The following is a 19,979-nucleotide window of genomic DNA, read 5'->3' as shown; positions in this document are numbered from 1 at the left end:
AAAATGTTACACATAAATTCTGATAATTCAGCAGTGCGCATCAGCGTATCGATTATGTAGATACGTTATAATGGCCCGACGGTTTGTCATCGAAGTTACATTATTATTGTTAGATAATACGAACGTGACCGCAGATTCACGTGACCAGAAGTGACCGTATTCTCTGCATCCCGAATGTGTCAAAACGCGTTTATGGACAAGATAATAGGCAGGATCACCAGGAGGAAACCCCAAAGGACGTTCAGTCGTGAATCGCGAAGGTGATCGCGAGATTTTGGTTCTCGCGTCCCGCCGAGAAGCATGCCGATGCTGGGTACTTTCGTTTCTAAAGAGATTACTAAATTTACTTTGACTCGAAATAAAAATACCATGCGAGCCAGCATGATAGCTAACTAGATTGTCGGATAATTCGATCTCTATGGCTCCAATTCGCCGCAAAGATCAAAGGATACTTATGGAATATTCAGGACCACATGGAAAAATTGTTCCGAATACGTCAATCTATTAGATAATTAAATACACCCAATTTTTTTGCAGAAGAATTAAATTTTTGCTATCGTGTTATGAATTTGCCATTTTATGCTATTTTAATTTCACCACTACAATTTATCATTATAATAGTATTTTACCATTTTTAATTTATCATTAATATTTATCCATGAATCTCACTTTAAACTCGCGTGAAATTCTTGAACTTTCGAGGAATAGTATCAGAAGAGATTTCAATTGGGTTCTTAAGTAAAATTTTTTTATTAAGCGGTATCCATAATTAATGTAGAGAATCTAAGCCGATTTTTAGTATTTGAATTTAAAAGAAAAACCCAAATTTGAGAAAGTTATAGCTTTCTAAAGTTTCTTTGATGACGGCAACTTCAAAAGATTTCGCAACAACATTATGACGTCACGCACATTTTCGTGTACTATAATTTTCTTCAATTTTGAAGATATTGCAAAAATTCAAAAAGTTTACAAAGAAAGTATGCCATGATCTATCAAAATATACTGTTAGGTAAAAGTCGGTTAAAGACCAAATTCGCAATGATTTTTCCCAGAAAATTGTTTTAACTGGCTCAAAAAATATGACTCAATATTGCGATAGTATAGGGGAGAACGGGGCAAACTTGACACTAGGCTTTTTGCCAATTTAAATCTATCGTAGGAACTTGCCTTTCCTACTGTAAATGCGTCTTCATTTACCAGTCATGCGTGCCAGTATTATAAACGAAATTTGGTGATATTCTGTTATGGTGTAATTTTTAGCGCGACATAAGCGTTTTTGATGGTAAAAAGTAATTTTTCTGATCTCTCGAAAAAAGCTCAACAAGTTTTGTTTTCATTATTTCCAATGATTTGTTTTATTTAACTCCAAATTTTTGTACTTTCCAAATACACGACATACAATGTATTTTCAGTTTCAGACAATAAAAAATAAGTTCCAGATCAAGTTGTGTCGATCAGGCAAAGTGTCGAGTTTGCCCCGGCATTTTTCAATTTGAAAATTTATCTTTGCATTACTTTTCCTTTCCTGGGGGCAAAACTAAGCGACATACAGCAAAACTTCCTTAAGCAATTTTGTACCTGAAGGAACACTCTTTAAATGTGTATCATTGAATTTGCTTAAAAATTTTTATTGATTGTTGAAAATTGCCTGGTAAAAAATCGCGTCGAGTTTGCCCCGGTCTCCCATACGTCTAAATTTCGATGGCTGCATTAAGGACGGGAACGCGTCAGAAATTTTGTCGCTAAGGGTATCAGAAAAGCGGGAGGGTGGTGCATGGTTGATAGGCGGACGAGGATAAAATCCTTAATTGAAACTGACATGGCGACGGCCGGTGTCAGATTGCAATTTCGTGCGACGGGGCCAGTTAAACTCACGAGCACGACATAATTACCGAAGTTGCCAGCAGCTCGTGGAACATCGTCGTTACCGGTGCAAGACAATGCCCGGATCCTACCCCTTACGACTTCCGGGTCATTCGTCTGCCCCCCTTTATCCCCCATCCCCATCCACCGGCCCCCATCAACCCCTCGCCCACCGCGAGCGGATCGTACTGCAGCAATCTGGATTAATTTGGATGAAATTTGAATGAAGAAGCGGAGGTGGACCAACTCTCCATGAAGGCCGACTTCATGCGAAAACTCTTCGGGGATCATCGTTTCCAGTTAATTCCATGGAAATTTTACAAATTTGAATTAACATTATCGTGTTAACTACGCGGATAATAAGTTGTCCGAAAAAATCTGAATTATTAACTTAATTAATATTCTTTGGTTTCTTTTTTTTAAGGAGATCCCATTGTTCCGTTACTGCTATATCCATAATTGATTAACGTAGATAATATAAACGCGCAATATGGGTATCACTGAAGAATTGCAATATTCCGCTCTGCGACAGAAAATGTTTTATCGTTTTTTTATACTTGTCAAGACTGTCGAATGTCAACTCTTCGACAATAAACAATACAAGAAACTTTGTAAACCTTTCTATCCCGCACAGTATCGGATCGTTGGAACGTGTTACCGTGTGCTCAAAGATATATCCCGCCTCTGGCCTATAATTTGTTTCTACGTCTGGCCGATCCCCTCCGGCGATATCGATTGTCAACCGCGTTTTATTCTCGGCGCGTCTCAAAGACAGAGGGGCGGCGGCAATTTTTAGCGCAAAATCAGAATTTAGGACGCGAGTCCGCATTTGGCGGCGCAAAAGACAAAAGCCTCGAAAAGGTCATACACACTTTCGTCACGGCAATCAGGTTAATAGAGTATATCGCCGGCCCGTTTTATCTTCCATACCGAGATCGCTTCAACGATCATTCAAGCATCCTCAATGACGAAGAACGTTATGCGCCGAGACTCTTTTGGCGATACAGCCTATTACACCGATCGATCCGCCATATATAGGGAGGAAAAGAGGGGGGAGAGGCCGTTTTCAGTCGAATCCGGAGGAACGACGAAGGGGTGAAGAAAGCGCTGTGTTGAACACAGCCCAAATCTCTCGGGCTTCCCCCCCCCCATCGGCCCCATAAATAACATTTATCCCTCAATTAGGGGCCTCTTCCATTCTAATTCGTGAGCTTTATTATACAGGCGCATTATTACTCGAGCATGTGCATTGCGGAAGCTATCCCATTTTACTCTGTCCCCCGGCCCCGCGGCGCTCCGCTTTACCCTATAATCCCCGGGTTACACGCGCAAGCTCTCAACACACGCTACAGCTTTCGCCTGTTTTTAAGCTCGCCGTAATCAATATTTCTTCTTTTTTTCGCCGACGATTATACGCGCGATTTACATCGAAATTTGCGGCTAATCGGCGGGAAGAAATCTTGCTTTGAAATTTGATATATCGTGTGCTTTTCCAGAAAAAAAAAGAAAAGAAAATTTAAATTTTTATGTTTCGAAAATTACATCAGCGTCTTTTTAAGAACGCGGCTGTTACTCGAGGCGAGAAACTCTGAACTTTTCTGACCGTCAAAAAACAAATATTTTGCTTTCCAAGTGTATGAAATGTATATGAATATGATATTTTATGTACGATACACTTTATATATTCTGTAATTAAGATTCCAATAAAAAATCAACTCGCACATAAAGGAAAAACATAAATTTCTCATTTTAATTAGTACAGAATCAGAGTTTTATGCTGTTTGCATAACTGTAAACCTAGATTTCCCGTAAAATTCCCGTATTCAAATGCAACAATCTCAAGGGTTCTCCTACTCACCATGAAGAAGTCTGCGTGGGTATCGCCGGTAGCGTTCCAGGTGGCAGGGACCTCCTCATCTGGCAGCAGGCTCTGCCATTAGCGGACACGTCTCCGCAACAGGCGGCTGGATTCGCGCACACGTGACGGCCGACCCCGACGCCGGCGGTCGTCGCGGTCGTCGCGGCGCCTGTCGTCGCGCCGAACTCGACCGCGGAAGCGCGCACTTTGGGCCTCAACAACGGCGACGTGGCGAACGTCTCGCGCTGTGTGGACGTCGTGCTGCTGGAGCTGCTGGACCCGGGACTTCCGCCCAGCCGGCCGGACGTCGCATATGCAAACCCGCGGAACCGAAAGTGCGTCTGGTACGGGTAGCCAGCGGGCGGTGGTAGCCGATAATGGTGATGGAAGCCAAGGTCGCGACGCATGTATGGATCACCTGGATCGCTCGCGGGGACGTATCGATCGGTCGGCGTGTGCGCCGCGGGCGGCACATATCTGTCCACGTACCTGGACAAACGTGGACAAACCAGGCTTTCATGTTCTACTCGAAATAGACACCGACAGTTAAAAAAAAAGCTTTTAATAGAAAGTAAGCTGTCATTGGAGATAAACGGAAGTAAATCGTGCGCGGTTATGCATCACAAAAATAATTGGTATTTGTTGCCATTTTTTAACATCCGTATCACAAATAAAATTTAGTGTTATATATAGCTTCATTTGTATCATTTATATCTATTAAAGTTTTATTACAGTGCAATTAGGGGAAAAGGAATAACTTGTTTTTCTCGGGATTATATAAAGTCGTTAAGTTAATAAGAGTCTTTTGAAAAAGAAAACACAGAGGATACTGTAAAATGTCTTCAAGATTGGTATACATATTACGAGATGTATAGCAATCTTTTATGACGTTGACTCTTACCTATCTGGGTAGAGCACTTCGGGGGGCGGCTGGGGCACATATCGTTCAACGGGGGTGTGCGCAGTTGGGGGCACGTAGCTGACGTTGGATGAGCAGTAAGTGCGATCGTTGGAGGACGTCGCGACGGCGTTGGCGCAAGAGATGGGTGTTATGCGGCCGGTGTACCTGTCCTTAGGCTTCGGCAGAGATAGGTACTTGTCGGCGACGCTGCGCGCCGGCGAATAACGATCAGCAGGAGCGTGAAAGCGATCAGCTCCGGAAGCGGCCTGAAATCGGTCGCCACTACCGCCGGCGGCAAAGTATCGGTCTTGCCCGAATTGGTGATCGTTCTGACTGCCGACCGAGTAGCGATCGTAGCTCTGAACCGACTTCGAGACCAGATATTTCTCAGCGGTACTCTTCGTGTTCTGATAGCCACCGCCGCGGTGGACATTCGTCGACGCCTCGGACGTCGGCGAGATTGACGTGAAGCGCTCGTTGGAGGCCGATGATTGGGTACCGGTCGTTGTGTACGGCGAGTGATACCTGGAGCCTGAATTTCAAAAAAAGAATTAGTACTGATAGCGATTAAATAAAGGTTTGTCGAAACATGAGAAATCACCGAGCTATCGGAATTTCGCAGAATTTCAAACAAAGCGTGGAAATTGTATATAGATATGATATATATTCGATTTTTAATTCCTTCAATCTATCTATTTATTTTTTCTGAAAATACACTTTTAATAAATTGTCCAGCAAGGATTTAGGTCACAAATTCCGTAGCTAAAGAAATTCTAATATCTAATAATAGATTTGCGGGGTAAAAAATTCGACATTTAAATTCGTGGATATTTGATCAATGATCACCTAAATATTTAAAGCACTTAAATATTTAGGCGATCAAATATCCACGAAACCAAGAATAATCGATATCGAAATATCTCAGTCCTTCGCTCGAGAAAAGCGAGACGCACACTTACCAGTCTCTGACGAGGAGGACGACGAAGAGGACGTCGGCGCCAGGAGACGTTCCGTGGAAGAGACGATGTAGCGCGGCGTCTCGGCACTGGATAGCCTGCCGTCGTGCGCGGGTGACGATCCGGCCAGGTATCGATCGCTGGAGAACCTGTCGATCGACCGCGATTGACTGCAACGCTGTAGCGCGAGGTCGTTGAAGCGATCGTTGCTGGACACGTATCGCGTCTGACTGCCGACTTCCGGGAAACCGGAGCACCGGCCGAAGTCGGCGGACGCTGGAGAGCCGATGGACCGATCGGTATACTTCTGACAGACCGTCTCGACGCCTCTGTCAGTGTAGAGGCGCCGATTTTGCTCGTTACTACTGGAGGAAGTTTGAAGTGACGAGCGGTCCGACGATGAATAGCGCTGATGCGCGCTCTCAGGATTAGGCGAATTCGAGAGGAACCTGCGGATATCCCAAAAGGGTCGAGTGAACGTGAAATATACTTCGAGGCATAAAAATAGAGCACCAGTACATTCGTAATTCATAATTGTAAATTATGTATAATAAATGCAACAATTACTCGACATCAAAGATGTCTACCTAATACGTACTCATATCCAAAAACCCAACTGACTGCAATAGTTGGCAAATCCAAAAAATTGTTATTCAAAATCTACTCAAGCTGAACTCACCTCTCGGTGGCCGCCGCCATCGTCGAATACCGCTCATGATGCGTTGTCGCTGGTGGATCCTGTCGAGGGTACCTATCGTGAATGGGCGACTCGCCCAAGTACCTTTCCGACTTGCCAACGAATCTCTCGGGCACCGGAGCGTGTATCGGCGAGGAGGATAGTATCCTGTCCGCGGAAATGGCGGCGTAGCGAGTGTCTTTGGCATAGACCACGCTACCCTGGAACCCGGTTTGAAGTCCAGCCTGAAGTCCCCCCAGGACCGGGGAAGATTCCGAGAGCAGGCGATCAGGTGGTCCAGCGTAGCGTTGTTGATCCTTAGCGTCACCTGTGGCCGACTGCTGATTGGCCAGCAACCGTTCGGCGGAGGCAAAGCGATCCTTGGCGGGCATCGACGATGCTGTAGCGGCACTGTCGGCGCCGTACTTGGGCCCCGGAGAATTGGGGGGCAGAATGCGATCAGCAGAAGGGTAACCAGCCAAGCTCTGGCTCGAGGCGTACTTCTCGCTCGGGCTGGGCGACAATGGCGGTGGCGGGACGAAGCGGTCGTTCGCCGGTGCCGGTGACGGCGGCGACGGAAACGTCTCCGAGACGAAAGAGCCCGTGAGCGCGTTCGCGTTCGCGTACTCGCCGGACCCGCTCGTGCTCGCCGTGTCGAAGCGCAGCTCCGGATTGCAGACCGAGTAACGATCGTTCGGGGCCCGTTGTTCACCGTGCAACACGCTGAGATCGTTAAATCGCGCGAAGCGATCGGCGTGCCCGCCGCCATAGTGCCCCTGCAACGAGGACTGACCGAACGTCGAAGTCTGATAATGCCCGAAACGTTCGCAACTCGACTGCCGACCGTCAGCGGTGCACTTGGTGAAATCGATCGACGACTTGTCGGACGATTTCTCGTGCCGCTCGCCCCCCATCCGGCCCCCCACGTGCTCGCCGCTCTGGGCCTGATAATGTCCGAAACGCTCGCAACTCGACTGACGATCCTCCACGCACTTCGAGTAATCGATACAAGACTTGTCCACGGCCTTCTCGTGCCGCTCGCCCCCCAACCGACCCCCCACATGCTCGCCGCTCTGGGCCTGATAATGCCCGAAGCGCTCGCAACTCGACGGACGACCCTCGCCGCACTTGGAAAAGTCGATCGTAGGCTTCTCCGCGGATTTCTCATGCCGATCGACCATTCGAGCCCCGACATGCTCGCTGCTTTGGGTCTGCTGGTCCGACTGATGACGTTCTTGACCCGATTGGCTCGCGGTACTCGCGACCGAACGCAAGTCGGACAATTGCTGCTGCTGTGCTTGCTGCTTAAAGCAGTCGCTCGGATTGCTGGGACCAATCTGGGCCCCCACGCCGCCGGAATTCGGCGCGCTCGATCCAGGAAGCGGGGATGACGAGGACCCGTACTGCGCGATCGGGTGCTGGTGCAACAGGAGACGATCTCTTCGGCCATAGTCGTCGTCTGTCGGCATCCTGGTGGCCCGGGGCCCACTGTCAGGACATCTGCAATGAAAGCCGTGATCGCAAACTTAAAATTACAGAGCAACACTAGTAAATGTTAATGTAATATAAATGTAAATAAAATATGTGGGGTCTCCTTTACTTATAATCTTCAACTTTCCAATCAGTCTCTTATTAAACCAAAGCATGGAAAGAGAGTTAAGCTCAAATCCGGGACTATGAGTCGCGACCCCTTTCACGCGTGACCGCCTCAGGACAATATTAGTCATGATATGTAAAATTAATTTATTAAATTTAAAATTGGGATGACACGTGGCTCCGTGTAAAAATGGTCAACTTGTAGTGGACAAGTTCCAGATTTAATCTCGACCCTAATTCCATATGTATCAGAACCACAGCACTAACTCGCCATATGCGATCCGAGAAAAAGGGCAGTCTATAAAAAAAAATACCACTCAAAGAACACTAAAATTTTTCTTCAGTGTCGAAAATTCTATTACGAGATCCTGTAACAAGAAGATATTTAAAATCAATAAATTGGTGAATTAGAATAAGACATTTATTTAATTTTGTTTTATAATATAAGAATTTAATCTTAAGAAAAAATGAAGCTAAATGAAAATCTAATGTAATTGACTTTTTTTGCTTTACTTTTTAACAGCCACTGAGAACACCGCAGTTTTATTTTTGCGACACGCAAACATTTCCGCCAATCGCGCGTAACTTCTTTCACTCTCGATAGACGCATTGCAGAAATGTGCAGAATAAAAATTCTGCATTTACTTTGTAACCAACTATTTTTCTATTTTTCTCTCTTTTCATTCTTCTCCTCGGCTCGAAAACCGCCCGGTTTCCCTCTCGATCGCCCGTGCTTCAATTCCCGTGATGCATCGCGAGATGCGGCATTCTCCGACGGCGACTCGATATAAATATTTGATCGACCGCTCTTATTCATCGCGACCGCCATTCTTCTCGCATAGTAACAGCAAACGGTAAAACAAACGCGTCGTAAATTCCTTGCCATTATAATTCAAATTGATGGCAGAATTGATGGCAGAATTGTTTACAGAATTTTTACATTCATCAGAAACGGTTTTTTCGATTTCTGTAAATTAATATAAACTTCCTATAATTGTTATACGTAATCCACTTATTATCGGACAGATTTGTAATTAACACACAACATAAGTTTATAAAATAATTACGATAAAGTTCGTCGCTTCATATTTTTGACGAGATTTTTACCCATTTTTATCACGTGAATTAAATAGGAACAATTAAACATTTTGCAGATAAATTAATATGTGATGACATTTCGTGTGAATACATTTGTGAGGGAACAACTCCAAATAAAAATTATATAAATTTAACTTTTAAAATAATAATTACAACGTATTCAAAATGTGACATAAAAGTGTAATATTATTAACATCTTTAAGCAAACAAAAATAAACAAAGTAAACAAACTAAATATAATTTATTTTTTATTTTCTTTTCTCTCTCTCTCTCTCTCTCTCTCTCGTGACATATTCTGTCGCTTGCAATATTTTGTATTACAGACAGTAAAGAGATTAAAGTACGTGTAACACGTACTTTAATTTCTACGAATTAACATAAATCCAAAAAGTGAGTTTACCGCGCGGAAACTACGAGGACAGATGTTCCCACGATTGTCCCCAGCGTAATATTTGAATTATCCCGAGAGCCCTTAGCCGAGCGAGGAAATATTGAGATAACGCGTGGGACGTCTGGTAACGGAGTTTGATTCGCGCTGAAAACGAACGACGAACTAAAAACGCGTTTGTACAACACGCTAAATTCGCTAATTGCGAAAATCGCCGGCGGCGCGCGCTACGTTTTCTGTCTCGTGTGTGATGACCTAGAAAAAACCAAAGTGGCTTTGCAACGGAGATTCCATATACAAAACAATATAGAAAGAAACATGAGATGTGTCGAGAGGAAGTACCAATATTATCCTCTCGTTACCGGTGTTACAATAAGATGTCTTAGTAATAAGAACAAAAGTAATAAGATGACGAGAAGAGTCGAGATACTTTTTAGAAGATTGTTTCATTTAGAAGATTATTCGATTTAAGCTCCGTAGAAAGCGCTACATGTACGGTGCTCTGCTCTCTATCATTTCGCATCGTCGGACGCCACTTCCGGCTCCGGCGCGTCCGGGCAAGCTGCCTATTCCTTCTGCGGAACGTCAAAGAAATTCGAGAGAGCCTCCCCTCGTTCGGCAGAACTGAATTTGACAAATGGTTTTATCCGGCAGTTGACGAGCGTACGTGCGCGCGACACGTGTCACGCGTGGGCCGCGTTCCCCGATGGCGGGCGCCCGCCCCGAGGGAATATTCACCATCCCGACGGAATTTTCGGAAGTCACGTCGAAGGACGTCGTCGCCCGTCGTCCGCGAAACGACGACGCCGGGCCTTCCCAACCCCGACGCCGCGTGAAATATTTATGACGGAAAATTTTTCCAGGGCGATACCGGGCGAGATTGCACGGAGGTGGCTTTTTGCACCGCGATAGAGAGAAATTCCAGCGCACCGTTCCAAGCTTCAAAAGTTAAATTATATTAAAAGAGATCAGAATTATTCAGAGATATATATACATAGAAAAACGTACACTTTTTGAATTTCACTTTTTTTACGAAAAAAAAATTTAATTCTTTTAAAATAGAAGAAATTTAGCATTAATTATATATATAATTTATAGACTTTAGCATTAGATTTAATAACCATTTCAAAAGAAGATTTAAAAATTATTCAATTTTCTGCAATAGTTAAGTAAATTAGGAAAATTATAATAATTAAAAATTATTTTCTGTAAAAATATATTTAGAAATTAATACGGTAATTTTAAAATAAGAATTCCTCTCTCTCTCTCTCTCTCTTTTTTCTTTCATGTGAAAATACAAACTAATCTAAATTTTAGACAAATTCTATTTACTTTTAGCAGATCGATATACAATGATTACGTTAATGAAATAGGTATAAATACGAAAATTAAGATCAATGAATTATATTACTTTATAGGAGAATTAGTGGAACTCTGATAAAATGCAGTATCGAAAGTGTTAAATGCGACATGAATCTCGATAGTTTTAGGTCAGATCGTTTATCGAACTCGCATCGCGACTTCTTTAATAGCGACTCGATTTGCCGGGATGGCGATTAATTCGTCCGACGAGTCGAGAGTTTCATCTTTTACGAGCATCTTTCGACGGTTGGCACGAGCCTGCCTGGCACCGATCCAAATTGAATCCATTTAAATACCTGGTCGCTGCCACCCAACCCCCGCTGGCGTAGTCCTCTAATTTCCGATTTTACGAGTACCGCCGCAACCCCTAAGCAAGAAACTGTTAATGCACCACGCGTGAGCTTGATCTAAAAATTGTCGATATAAAAATATTCCACTTCTGTTGGGGACCTCCTGATGGAGCGACGGCAATGACCGTTATTTATAGGTGCATGATTTTCTCCGAATTGGCTTTACAGATTTGAAATCCCTTTAACACGTTTAAAGTATACATACAGAAATGATGGGTGAAGTGGTAAATTGAAAACTAAAAACTTAAAAAAATTGAAAAAAATTATATTTGATGTCTAACTTGCTAATAAGAAAGATTTTCACTGATCGCAGATTTTATGCATGCGTACACACACGCAGTGTACATACATGGCGTTACAATTTGACAAGGACAGATATTTGATAAGGACAGAATGATCAAGATAATCGATATTCTTATAATTCCGCTTACAATTAGATGAGAGCGCTTTCCCGTCGGAGTTCGGCCGTCACTCTATAGGATCCCCTTAATTATTCTCAATTCTCTTTTAACACTCAAGAAATGTATTTTAACGTAATCTAAATTTGTTTATAACAAGATCAGTGATTTATTATAAAAAGATCATTATTAATATTATTATAAGTTCCATTTTTCAAAGACTATCGTTATTTTTTTATAAAATTTGTACCACACATTCTCTGACATTTTGGTATTTGATCATTATTAATTTTTTTAACTCTTTTTAATTTGTCGATTGCCGAGACAATATACCTTTTTGCTCAATAATTACCGTCGGATTTATATTAATTTATTCTATTTCATTTTCACATCATTTTCACATTGTAATGAGATTATTAAAATTATTGACAGAGAATAAAATTTTATCTGGCAGTCTTTGTAAATACACTTTTAATATAAAAAGTATAATTTTTCTGAATAATTAAAAATTTATATATAGAATAATTAAATTAAATTTGCGCGAAATCGTTAATTATATATTGAATCGCTCAAAAGAAATATATTCTTTCTGCCGTTAATATTCACTAAAAAAAAATGTATTTTTCGATTCTGAAATTTCGTATTTCTGCGATCCGACACTATCGCACTAAGAAATTTTTTAATCTCGCAATCACACCGACGGTAATGGAGTCTCACAAAACTATAATAATAGCAAAAGGCGTTCGTCGCCCACGCATAAAAGTATTTAAGTACTTCACTCTTTAGCGAGCTGGATCGGAATTTCAATTGGTTGCTAATGGATTCTCAATTCCGTTTGCTACTCCCCGGGTCATGCGAGTCTAAAAGTGCCCGAATTAGTATGCCGCCGGTAGATTCCAAGTTGGATTAGCCTGAGATCATGCGAGGCAATTATTATTCTATCACCATAGTGTCACTTTCGCTCGCTATAATTAACAAGCTATCCTAAAAACCAATTAAAATTGTCATTCAGAAACACACTTGTAAATTGTAAAAAGCTATTAAAATTATATTACTAGATATAATATTAAAAATGAAAATTTAATTTAATTTTGTAATATTAAAATTAATTAATATTGAAACTGCCTAAGAGTCTTAAATTAATAATTCAAACGTAATATTTGTGGGCATGAAAATTATAAAAACGTAAAGTTCTGTAAAATCCTGTTAAAAGTCAATTAAATCTGTCATTCGAGATAGCGTGTTTGAATATTTTAAAATATATTTTAAAAATGTATAATATATGGATCATTGAACAAATGAGAAAAAAGGATTCAAAATCCGATTTTCAGTCGCAAGAAATGCCCGAAATGACGCCTGGCACAAGTATGAGAGTCGCGAAGCGTCCTTAGCAACGAGCCGGATTGATTTTTGATTTAACAACAACCGTCAGATTTGTCATCGAGCCGCTGGACCTGTAACGAGTCTTCTAATAAACGTTGAGATTGCTTTGCTGTTAAACATTGAGTTCCCTTCATTTCCGCGAGCTCCGAGCGCGTGAGTGCGAGTAAGTGAAAGTGTGGCGCGGCGAGCGCAACATTATTTATCATATACAAAACGATCTAAAGATAATTTACAGCGATCATGCAACCCGATGTACGAATGAGAGAATGCACGACTTATATATATATATATATATATATATATATATATATATACGGGACACCTGATATAAATATATTAACACGTATCCGCGGATTAATACGCAGAAGAAAACCCCCGTGGCGACTCTTTTGAGGCCTTAATAAATCATCTTTCTGCTCCCTCGCTCTCCGGCGCCTCTCTTCCCGGGGGTAAGCATCCCCAGAGTGAGGTCGGTATTTATGAAGGATGATAAATAATAGGAAAGTATTAATAAGCAACGCACTCTGCCACGCCCCACCCGTGTCGCCTATCCCCCGATGTTACCCCCTATCGTCCGCTATCCCTCTGCCTCTTCCGGTCAACTCTCGCCCCCCTCCCCCCTTTCGATTTCGCCTCGTCTGAATGCAATAAATTCACGTCCGCCACTCGACGGCTTTGTCCCTTCGTGCAGATATTTCCCCTGTCTCTCTCTCTCTCTCTCTCTCTCTCTCTCTCTCTCTCTCTCTCTCTCTCTCTCTCTGTCTCTGTCTCTCTCGCGCTTTTGCCCGATTCGACCCCCATTTTCCTAATTCGCCTGACAAAATCGCGGAAAAATATCGAGCGGAAATATCCAAAGCGTTGGGGGAAATACGGCAACTTTGCAAAGTATCGCGGGCCACTGACACTCGCTTGTTGCGCAAATTTCAATTTTATAAAAAGTTACTTATTAACATTATTAAATGTATCGTATCGAAGAATCTGAGAAATTCGGACCAAATGTCCTTTCAGCCGCGTCTTCTCTGGCGTCAATCTGACGTCAATCTCTCCACCAAGTGCCAACGATCGTTTATCGTTTACCATAAGGACATAAATTATCATTATTTCACATCAGACGCGTTCGTACATTATGCCGCAATTTTAAATTGGACTATTATTGGCAATCGGGGTTTAGCCGCACAGCCATTGTTTCATTGTTTATACGCGCGTTTACATGAATTTTGGTTTGCGAACCGGCCACGGTTCCCCAGATAGATTAATAATCGAAAACTATCAATCAGCTGCGTTGAGTTATAACATTTGACAACACACGCCATGTGCGCAGTGTTTTTCGCTGAGAGAAAAATGCCGAGCAAGCCGCTGTACGCCGATCGATGACCGGTACCCGGCAAATGGGTCGTGGAGCGCGCGAGGCCATAAAATCTTATTTGTCGGTCGAGTAATGGCGACGGTATAAGACGTGGCTGTTATATCGCGCATTCTGCACCAGCCTCGTCTCCTCGAGAGAATCGTCTACTCAATCGCCATTGTTCGATTTTATTTATCGCGCTCATATTAATCTCTCCCGACTTCGGAATCCGGAGAACCTTATTGTGTATGTTGGATTACTATACTCTAAAACGACTATCAATACGTCCTTAATTACTACATAATTTCTTGATTTATTGTTAGTTCCTTCGATTTAAATTAATTAAGATGTCAGATTAATTAAAAGCCGTTTTCTGGAAGCATATTTAAACATGGCAATAAATTGGTTCTAAAATATTAACATTTTTCTTTTCTTTCCTTTATATATGAAGGTACAGAAAATATATCTTAAGCAAATTTTATTTATTTATCAAATCGATACCTATATACGATAATAACATCGATATTATTTCGCTGAAATGTTATTGGTTATATAACAATCCATTCGCTTTTTCCATTACATTAATTAAAATTTATTTATTACTTTCTAATCCTCTTTACTTACGAGAAAGAACGAAAAAGATTCGATCAAGATTCAATTGTTCCAACTGTAATCCAATCTCTCAAATTCCTTCGAGTCGAGGAATTCTGTTTCACTGAACGCCGCCGCGGTTGTGCAGTTTCCGTAAAATGCCAGCTGCTACGTTCCGCACGAGTTTATCGTCGTTGCCGGCTGATTGGCGCGGACAACATTACGAGATGAACCGAACGCGATAATTAATTATTCGCCCGGTGATAATTAATTTCGTGTACACGATGCACGCGTGCCGGCGCGTCGCAGCTGCAATAGCAAAATTAGCGGCGCACACAACGCAGCCGTGCTCATTACAGCTAATCAGTTGGATTGTCGGCGGGACAATCGATACGATTATCCGTCACTCACTGCGGGCTAAGTAACGCTGGTAAAACATCGAATCGCGGCGTATTCTATATATATGCTTCAAAAATTAGATTCGAGCTCAGATTAAGAAACAAATCGATGAGACAATAGAATTGCGACAATAGGAAGTACGTACGCTCGACGCGGCGGGCGGCCGGTGATCGCGGACGGAGATAACACGATTAATGCGAGGGTAGGTAATCGACGTGTGTGGGGGTGAAAGTCGCATATATCCACGCTTGATCTTCGCGCGAGATATGTTGGGGTAGGGAAGGGCTTTCGCCGCGGCAGGGCAAATATGTATCGGCGCTAATTACAAAACTGGAAGCACGTCCTGTGTCCCCTGTAAGATCGTGTCTCATGTAGCCGCAGCAGCCTCGTTAACCGGCTGCCACGCGATATTGTTGGCACAGTATATGTGTGTACACACACACACACACTTCACCCCTCCCCCTTCTCTCGTTCGCACGCGCGCGGTGTACGTGTCGGGACACAGGAAATTACGTCGAAAGTTATATCTTATAGTTACGGCACGTTATCGCGAAACTTGTACAACGTAACGTACATATACGGGATGGAAACTGCACGCGAGAGTACCACGTGTGTACCGGGTGTCACGGCAATAATCGACCCTCATTCGCGCGTCGACGTGTCGAATGCGATCGACCCTTCAATTAGGTTCTTCTGCTCGTCCTCCCTCACCCTCCTCTCTCCCCACCCCCCTCTGCGATTCGCTGCCGCATGATGAGAAGGCTCTTCTTTTTGCAAAGACGCGCAATATGTTCCACGCTTTACGTCACCTGACGGTTTGATGAAGGATTCTCCGATAAAGAATTTGAAATAAAAAATTCGGAACTATATATAAATTTAATTTGTTATGTAGGTAAAATATGATTTTGTACGTATATTATATGAAAATCTAATTAAATTTTTTACTAAAACAAGAAATTAAAGTTTCCAATGAAAGGTTCACGTTTGAGACATAAGAGTTTTCTTCCATTGTTCTATTCGTTGCATCATGACAAAGACTCTTCTTTTCGAAAAAACACGCAATCTGTCCCACACTTGTGTTATGTCAGAGAGTTTAATAAAATGCTTTAATAAAAAAAATTTGAAATCAAAGATTTAGTAGAACTATATACAAATAAAAACCATATAAATGTAATTTACGCAATAAATTATATGTAGGTAAAATGTGATTTTGAAGGTGTTACGTAATAACTTATTTTTCTGATTTATTTTTTACCGCCTTAAGGTGATGCTGGAGCCGCCGTCGCTCCAGCATCCCCTTAAAGCAAGAAAATAAGGCTTCTCGTAAAAGAATTATTTTTGAGACGTGGCTTCTTCTATTGTTCTATTCATTACCATGTTGATAACAAAAGCTTTTCTTTTCGAAAAGATACGCAATATATTTCGTTACGTTAAGATTTAATGAAGAATTCTGTCATAAAAAATTCAAAAGGTTTTAAGCTAAATTTAATTTACGCGATGAATTATATAGGTGAAACGCAATTTTGAATGTATTAAATGATAATTTTATTTATCCTTTTACTGCCTTAAGACAAGAAGATAAAGCTTCTTGTGAAAGGTTCACTTTTGAGACACGTCAGTCCTCTTTTATTGTCTTTTTTAAATTTGTTAATAAATTTTTAACGGTTTAATGAAAAATTCTCTAATAAAAAATCCAAAATTAAAATTTTGGTACTATATAAATTTAATTTACGTGCATGATTATATAGATAAAACGTGATCGTGATTGCACAGATATAATACATGAACCGCGGAACCCACTTTTAAAACGCGGTAATCCTCTCGTGGGTGTGCATCGTTTAATATTTAAATTAAAATTTATACTTTTATTTAATGATACCTATCGTGCGCCACTTAAACGTTACAAATTGAGAGCTAACTCCATTCGCACAAAATTATATCGTCTTAGCAGCGTTCCAGTTTCACGATATATACATACGGCGCAGATAATTCGCCGTAACATCGAATTTACTCGTCACTTCGATACTTCGAAATAAGAGAGCCGAGAGAGACGTTCCCTCTCGGGCTCCCCGGGCATGTCAAATTAACCGTGCCAGAATCGGAAGCTACCGAGTTTCGGGCACTACAAACTTCCGCTAATAAATGTAGAATACGCCGCTAATCCGCATCGGTGACTTAAGAACAAAAGGACTTGCCTGCCTCCTATAATAGCGCATATATACGCCGTATTATGCAGATTCTAATTTTCCTACGTTGCGTTCCGCCCCAAAAACCAACTCGGGCTCCGGTAGAGAATTACATGTGTCGTCTAAATTATCGAAGATTATTCTATTTAAATCTCAGCCTTTACTTCTGAGAAATGATAAATTTATATCTTTTATGTGAGACATTTCTACGCAACTATAAAATAATTTTCAATCTTTTTTAGGAATTTTTGAGAGACGATTGAGGAACGATTAATAATTTGAACAATTAAGATTATCGAAATCTTTTAGCTTTCAATGGAAAGGAAAAAATTTTCCATTAAAGAAAATAAAAAAATTTTTTTATTGTTTTCTGACTGCTGTAGACAATTCAGGAAATTTTATAAATTTTGTCGCATAAAAACTAAGGAAGATAAAAAAGTCAAGAGCCATGAAGTGAAGGACTCGGAAATAAAAAATCAAAATATATAAGATAAAAAGTTACAAGAAATATTGCGTTTGGACAAACAAATCTACAGCTTTTTCTACTATGGGACATAAAGAAAAGCGAATATATTTAAAATTAAACAATTAAGATTATTAAAACTTTTCAGTTTCACCAAAGTTATTCATCAAAGAAAAACAAAAACAATTTTTCACAAGTTTTCTGATTGCTGTAAGCAATTCGGAAAATTTTATGGAGTTTTCAATTTTCTCGCATAAAGAAACTAACAAGGAAAGTAAAAAAAACGAAAAGCGCCATGAAGCTAAGGACTTAGAAATAAAAATAATAAATAATAAATATGAAAGAAAACAAGAAATTGCGTTTGGAGAAACAAATCTGCAGCTTTTTCTATCTGAGCCGCAGGGGCGTAAAGAAAAGTGTATAATTCGATGTAAAGGAAATGGAAAATAAAATATATTTGAATCTGAACAATTAAGATTATTAAAACTTTTCGGCTTCCAAAACTATTTCGTCAAAGGAAAAGAAAAGACTGCTGTAGGCAATTCAGGAAATTTTATGGATTTCTCGATTTTCTCGTATGAATAAGAGACTAATAAGAAAAGTCAAAGAAAATAAAAAGTCACGAAGCTAAAAACTCAGAAATCAAAAAATCAAAATAAATACGAGATAAAAAAAAATCTCGTTGGCACAAGAGGCAAGTTGGCATTGCGTTCCGTTTATGTATTTATTGAAAGAAACAATATGGAAAAGTTATCACAAAATATCTCTTCTATGACATAGGTACTTCCCCCAAAGTTATATTTAAATCAGACAAGTATTACAATAAAAAAAGAGAAAAATCTGATTCAAGAGGTGGCAAGTAAATTTTCAAGCGTTTCAAAATATCGTATTAATATTCTTCAGCTTGAGAAGTAAATCTAAGTAACGTATTATTAGTTAAAAAAAAAAGGTTCTGTTGCTATACAAGATGTCATTTTGAGGAACAGTAATTTATTATAATAAAATGACTAAAATTAACGTACGTAGGGATGTGGGGTATGTTGGCATATGTAGGGATGGGATATGTTGACTCATATTACGGCACGCTTAGCTTGACTTGCTGTTGCCGTGCGCGTGAGACGCGTGCGAATGTAAACATGTGATTCGTTACAATGCTGATAAAAGCAAGAAAAGCAGAAGATGTAAGTAACCTTCTATCTTATTATTTCTTTAAAATGTGTATTAATAAATGTAGTTGTTGCCGGTCGATAATTACAACGGATGTAATCATTTATTTTTTAAGGTTTGACGTTAATCTTATATACGCATTGAATTATATTAATGTTTGAGCATGCAGTCTCATATTATTGTACATCAGAAAAACCGAAGAAAAGATAAGGTATTATAATTAAATAGAAGATGTCTTGTATTTTCAGGTAGGTAGAAATGTAATAAATCACGAGAACTTTGAGACATATTCTGTTAGATTACATTTATCTTCTTCGATCAACACGCACGGTAACTCGTCATATAATCCCGTTCTTCTTGGAATTTTACAAAGCTCGATTATCTCGTACAATTTCACACGAATATTTTTGTCATCCTCGATGATTGTATAGTGTAAGCAGGTAAGGTAATCCTTATTGCACTCATCTTTCAAACACACACACACACACACTATTTTTGATGAAGAATAAGAAATAGTTTATATTTAATTGAATTTTAAATACATATTTTTAATATATCTTAATATATCTCTATCTATTTTAATATATCTATTATATTTCAATATATCTACGCTATTATCTAGGTCCAGTAGCACTGTTTAAGAAGGAACGATCAGCTGATGGTGAGCTTGAAAATATCAGACCCTTACTTAAGGCTGAAGCTCGATTAACTATAGTGCAAAAATAAGAAAGAAAAGAATAAAGAAAAACGAGAATGTAAAAAAGAAGACATACAAAAGAAGAATTTTCAACCTAAACAAATCTAAAATAACTGAATTATCTTCAGGTAATTTTTTAATATTTTTAAAAAAATTTTGAAGGAACGTTTCTTATGGAGATTTCCATAAAAAGCGTTCTATATGATTTTATAGCAGCACAGTTTTCTATACTAAATAAATTTTGAATTTGTTCGATGCTTGTACATTGTTTTTATACAATCATATTTTTAAAAAACCGTTGT

The 19,979-nt window shown here is 40.3% G+C and overlaps 1 protein-coding gene across 3 annotated transcripts in view; it reads right to left on the bottom strand.

Annotated features, from left to right (window-relative positions):
* The window catches only part of Rho-5 (rhomboid-5), a 92,384-nt gene that overhangs the window by 48,540 nt on the left and 23,865 nt on the right, over positions 1 to 19,979 (bottom strand). For all 3 annotated transcript variants that reach the window (XM_077406732.1, XM_077406734.1, XM_077406733.1), the window contains exons 3-6: positions 6,258 to 7,754; positions 5,582 to 6,027; positions 4,623 to 5,154; positions 3,722 to 4,210 (exon numbers count right to left, since the gene is read on the bottom strand). In XM_077406732.1, coding sequence (XP_077262858.1) covers positions 3,722 to 4,210; positions 4,623 to 5,154; positions 5,582 to 6,027; positions 6,258 to 7,723 — 2,933 coding nt within the window. In that variant the 5' untranslated portion in view covers positions 7,724 to 7,754. The remainder of the gene's footprint in view (positions 1 to 3,721; positions 4,211 to 4,622; positions 5,155 to 5,581; positions 6,028 to 6,257; positions 7,755 to 19,979) is intronic.

The sequence above is a fragment of the Temnothorax americanus genome, unplaced genomic scaffold (genome assembly GCF_048541705.1).
Source record: "Temnothorax americanus isolate GAGA-0224 unplaced genomic scaffold, ASM4854170v1 Scaffold21, whole genome shotgun sequence".
NCBI classification, from domain to species: Eukaryota; Metazoa; Arthropoda; class Insecta; order Hymenoptera; family Formicidae; genus Temnothorax; species Temnothorax americanus.
This window is presented reverse-complemented; position numbering and strand designations above follow the sequence as displayed.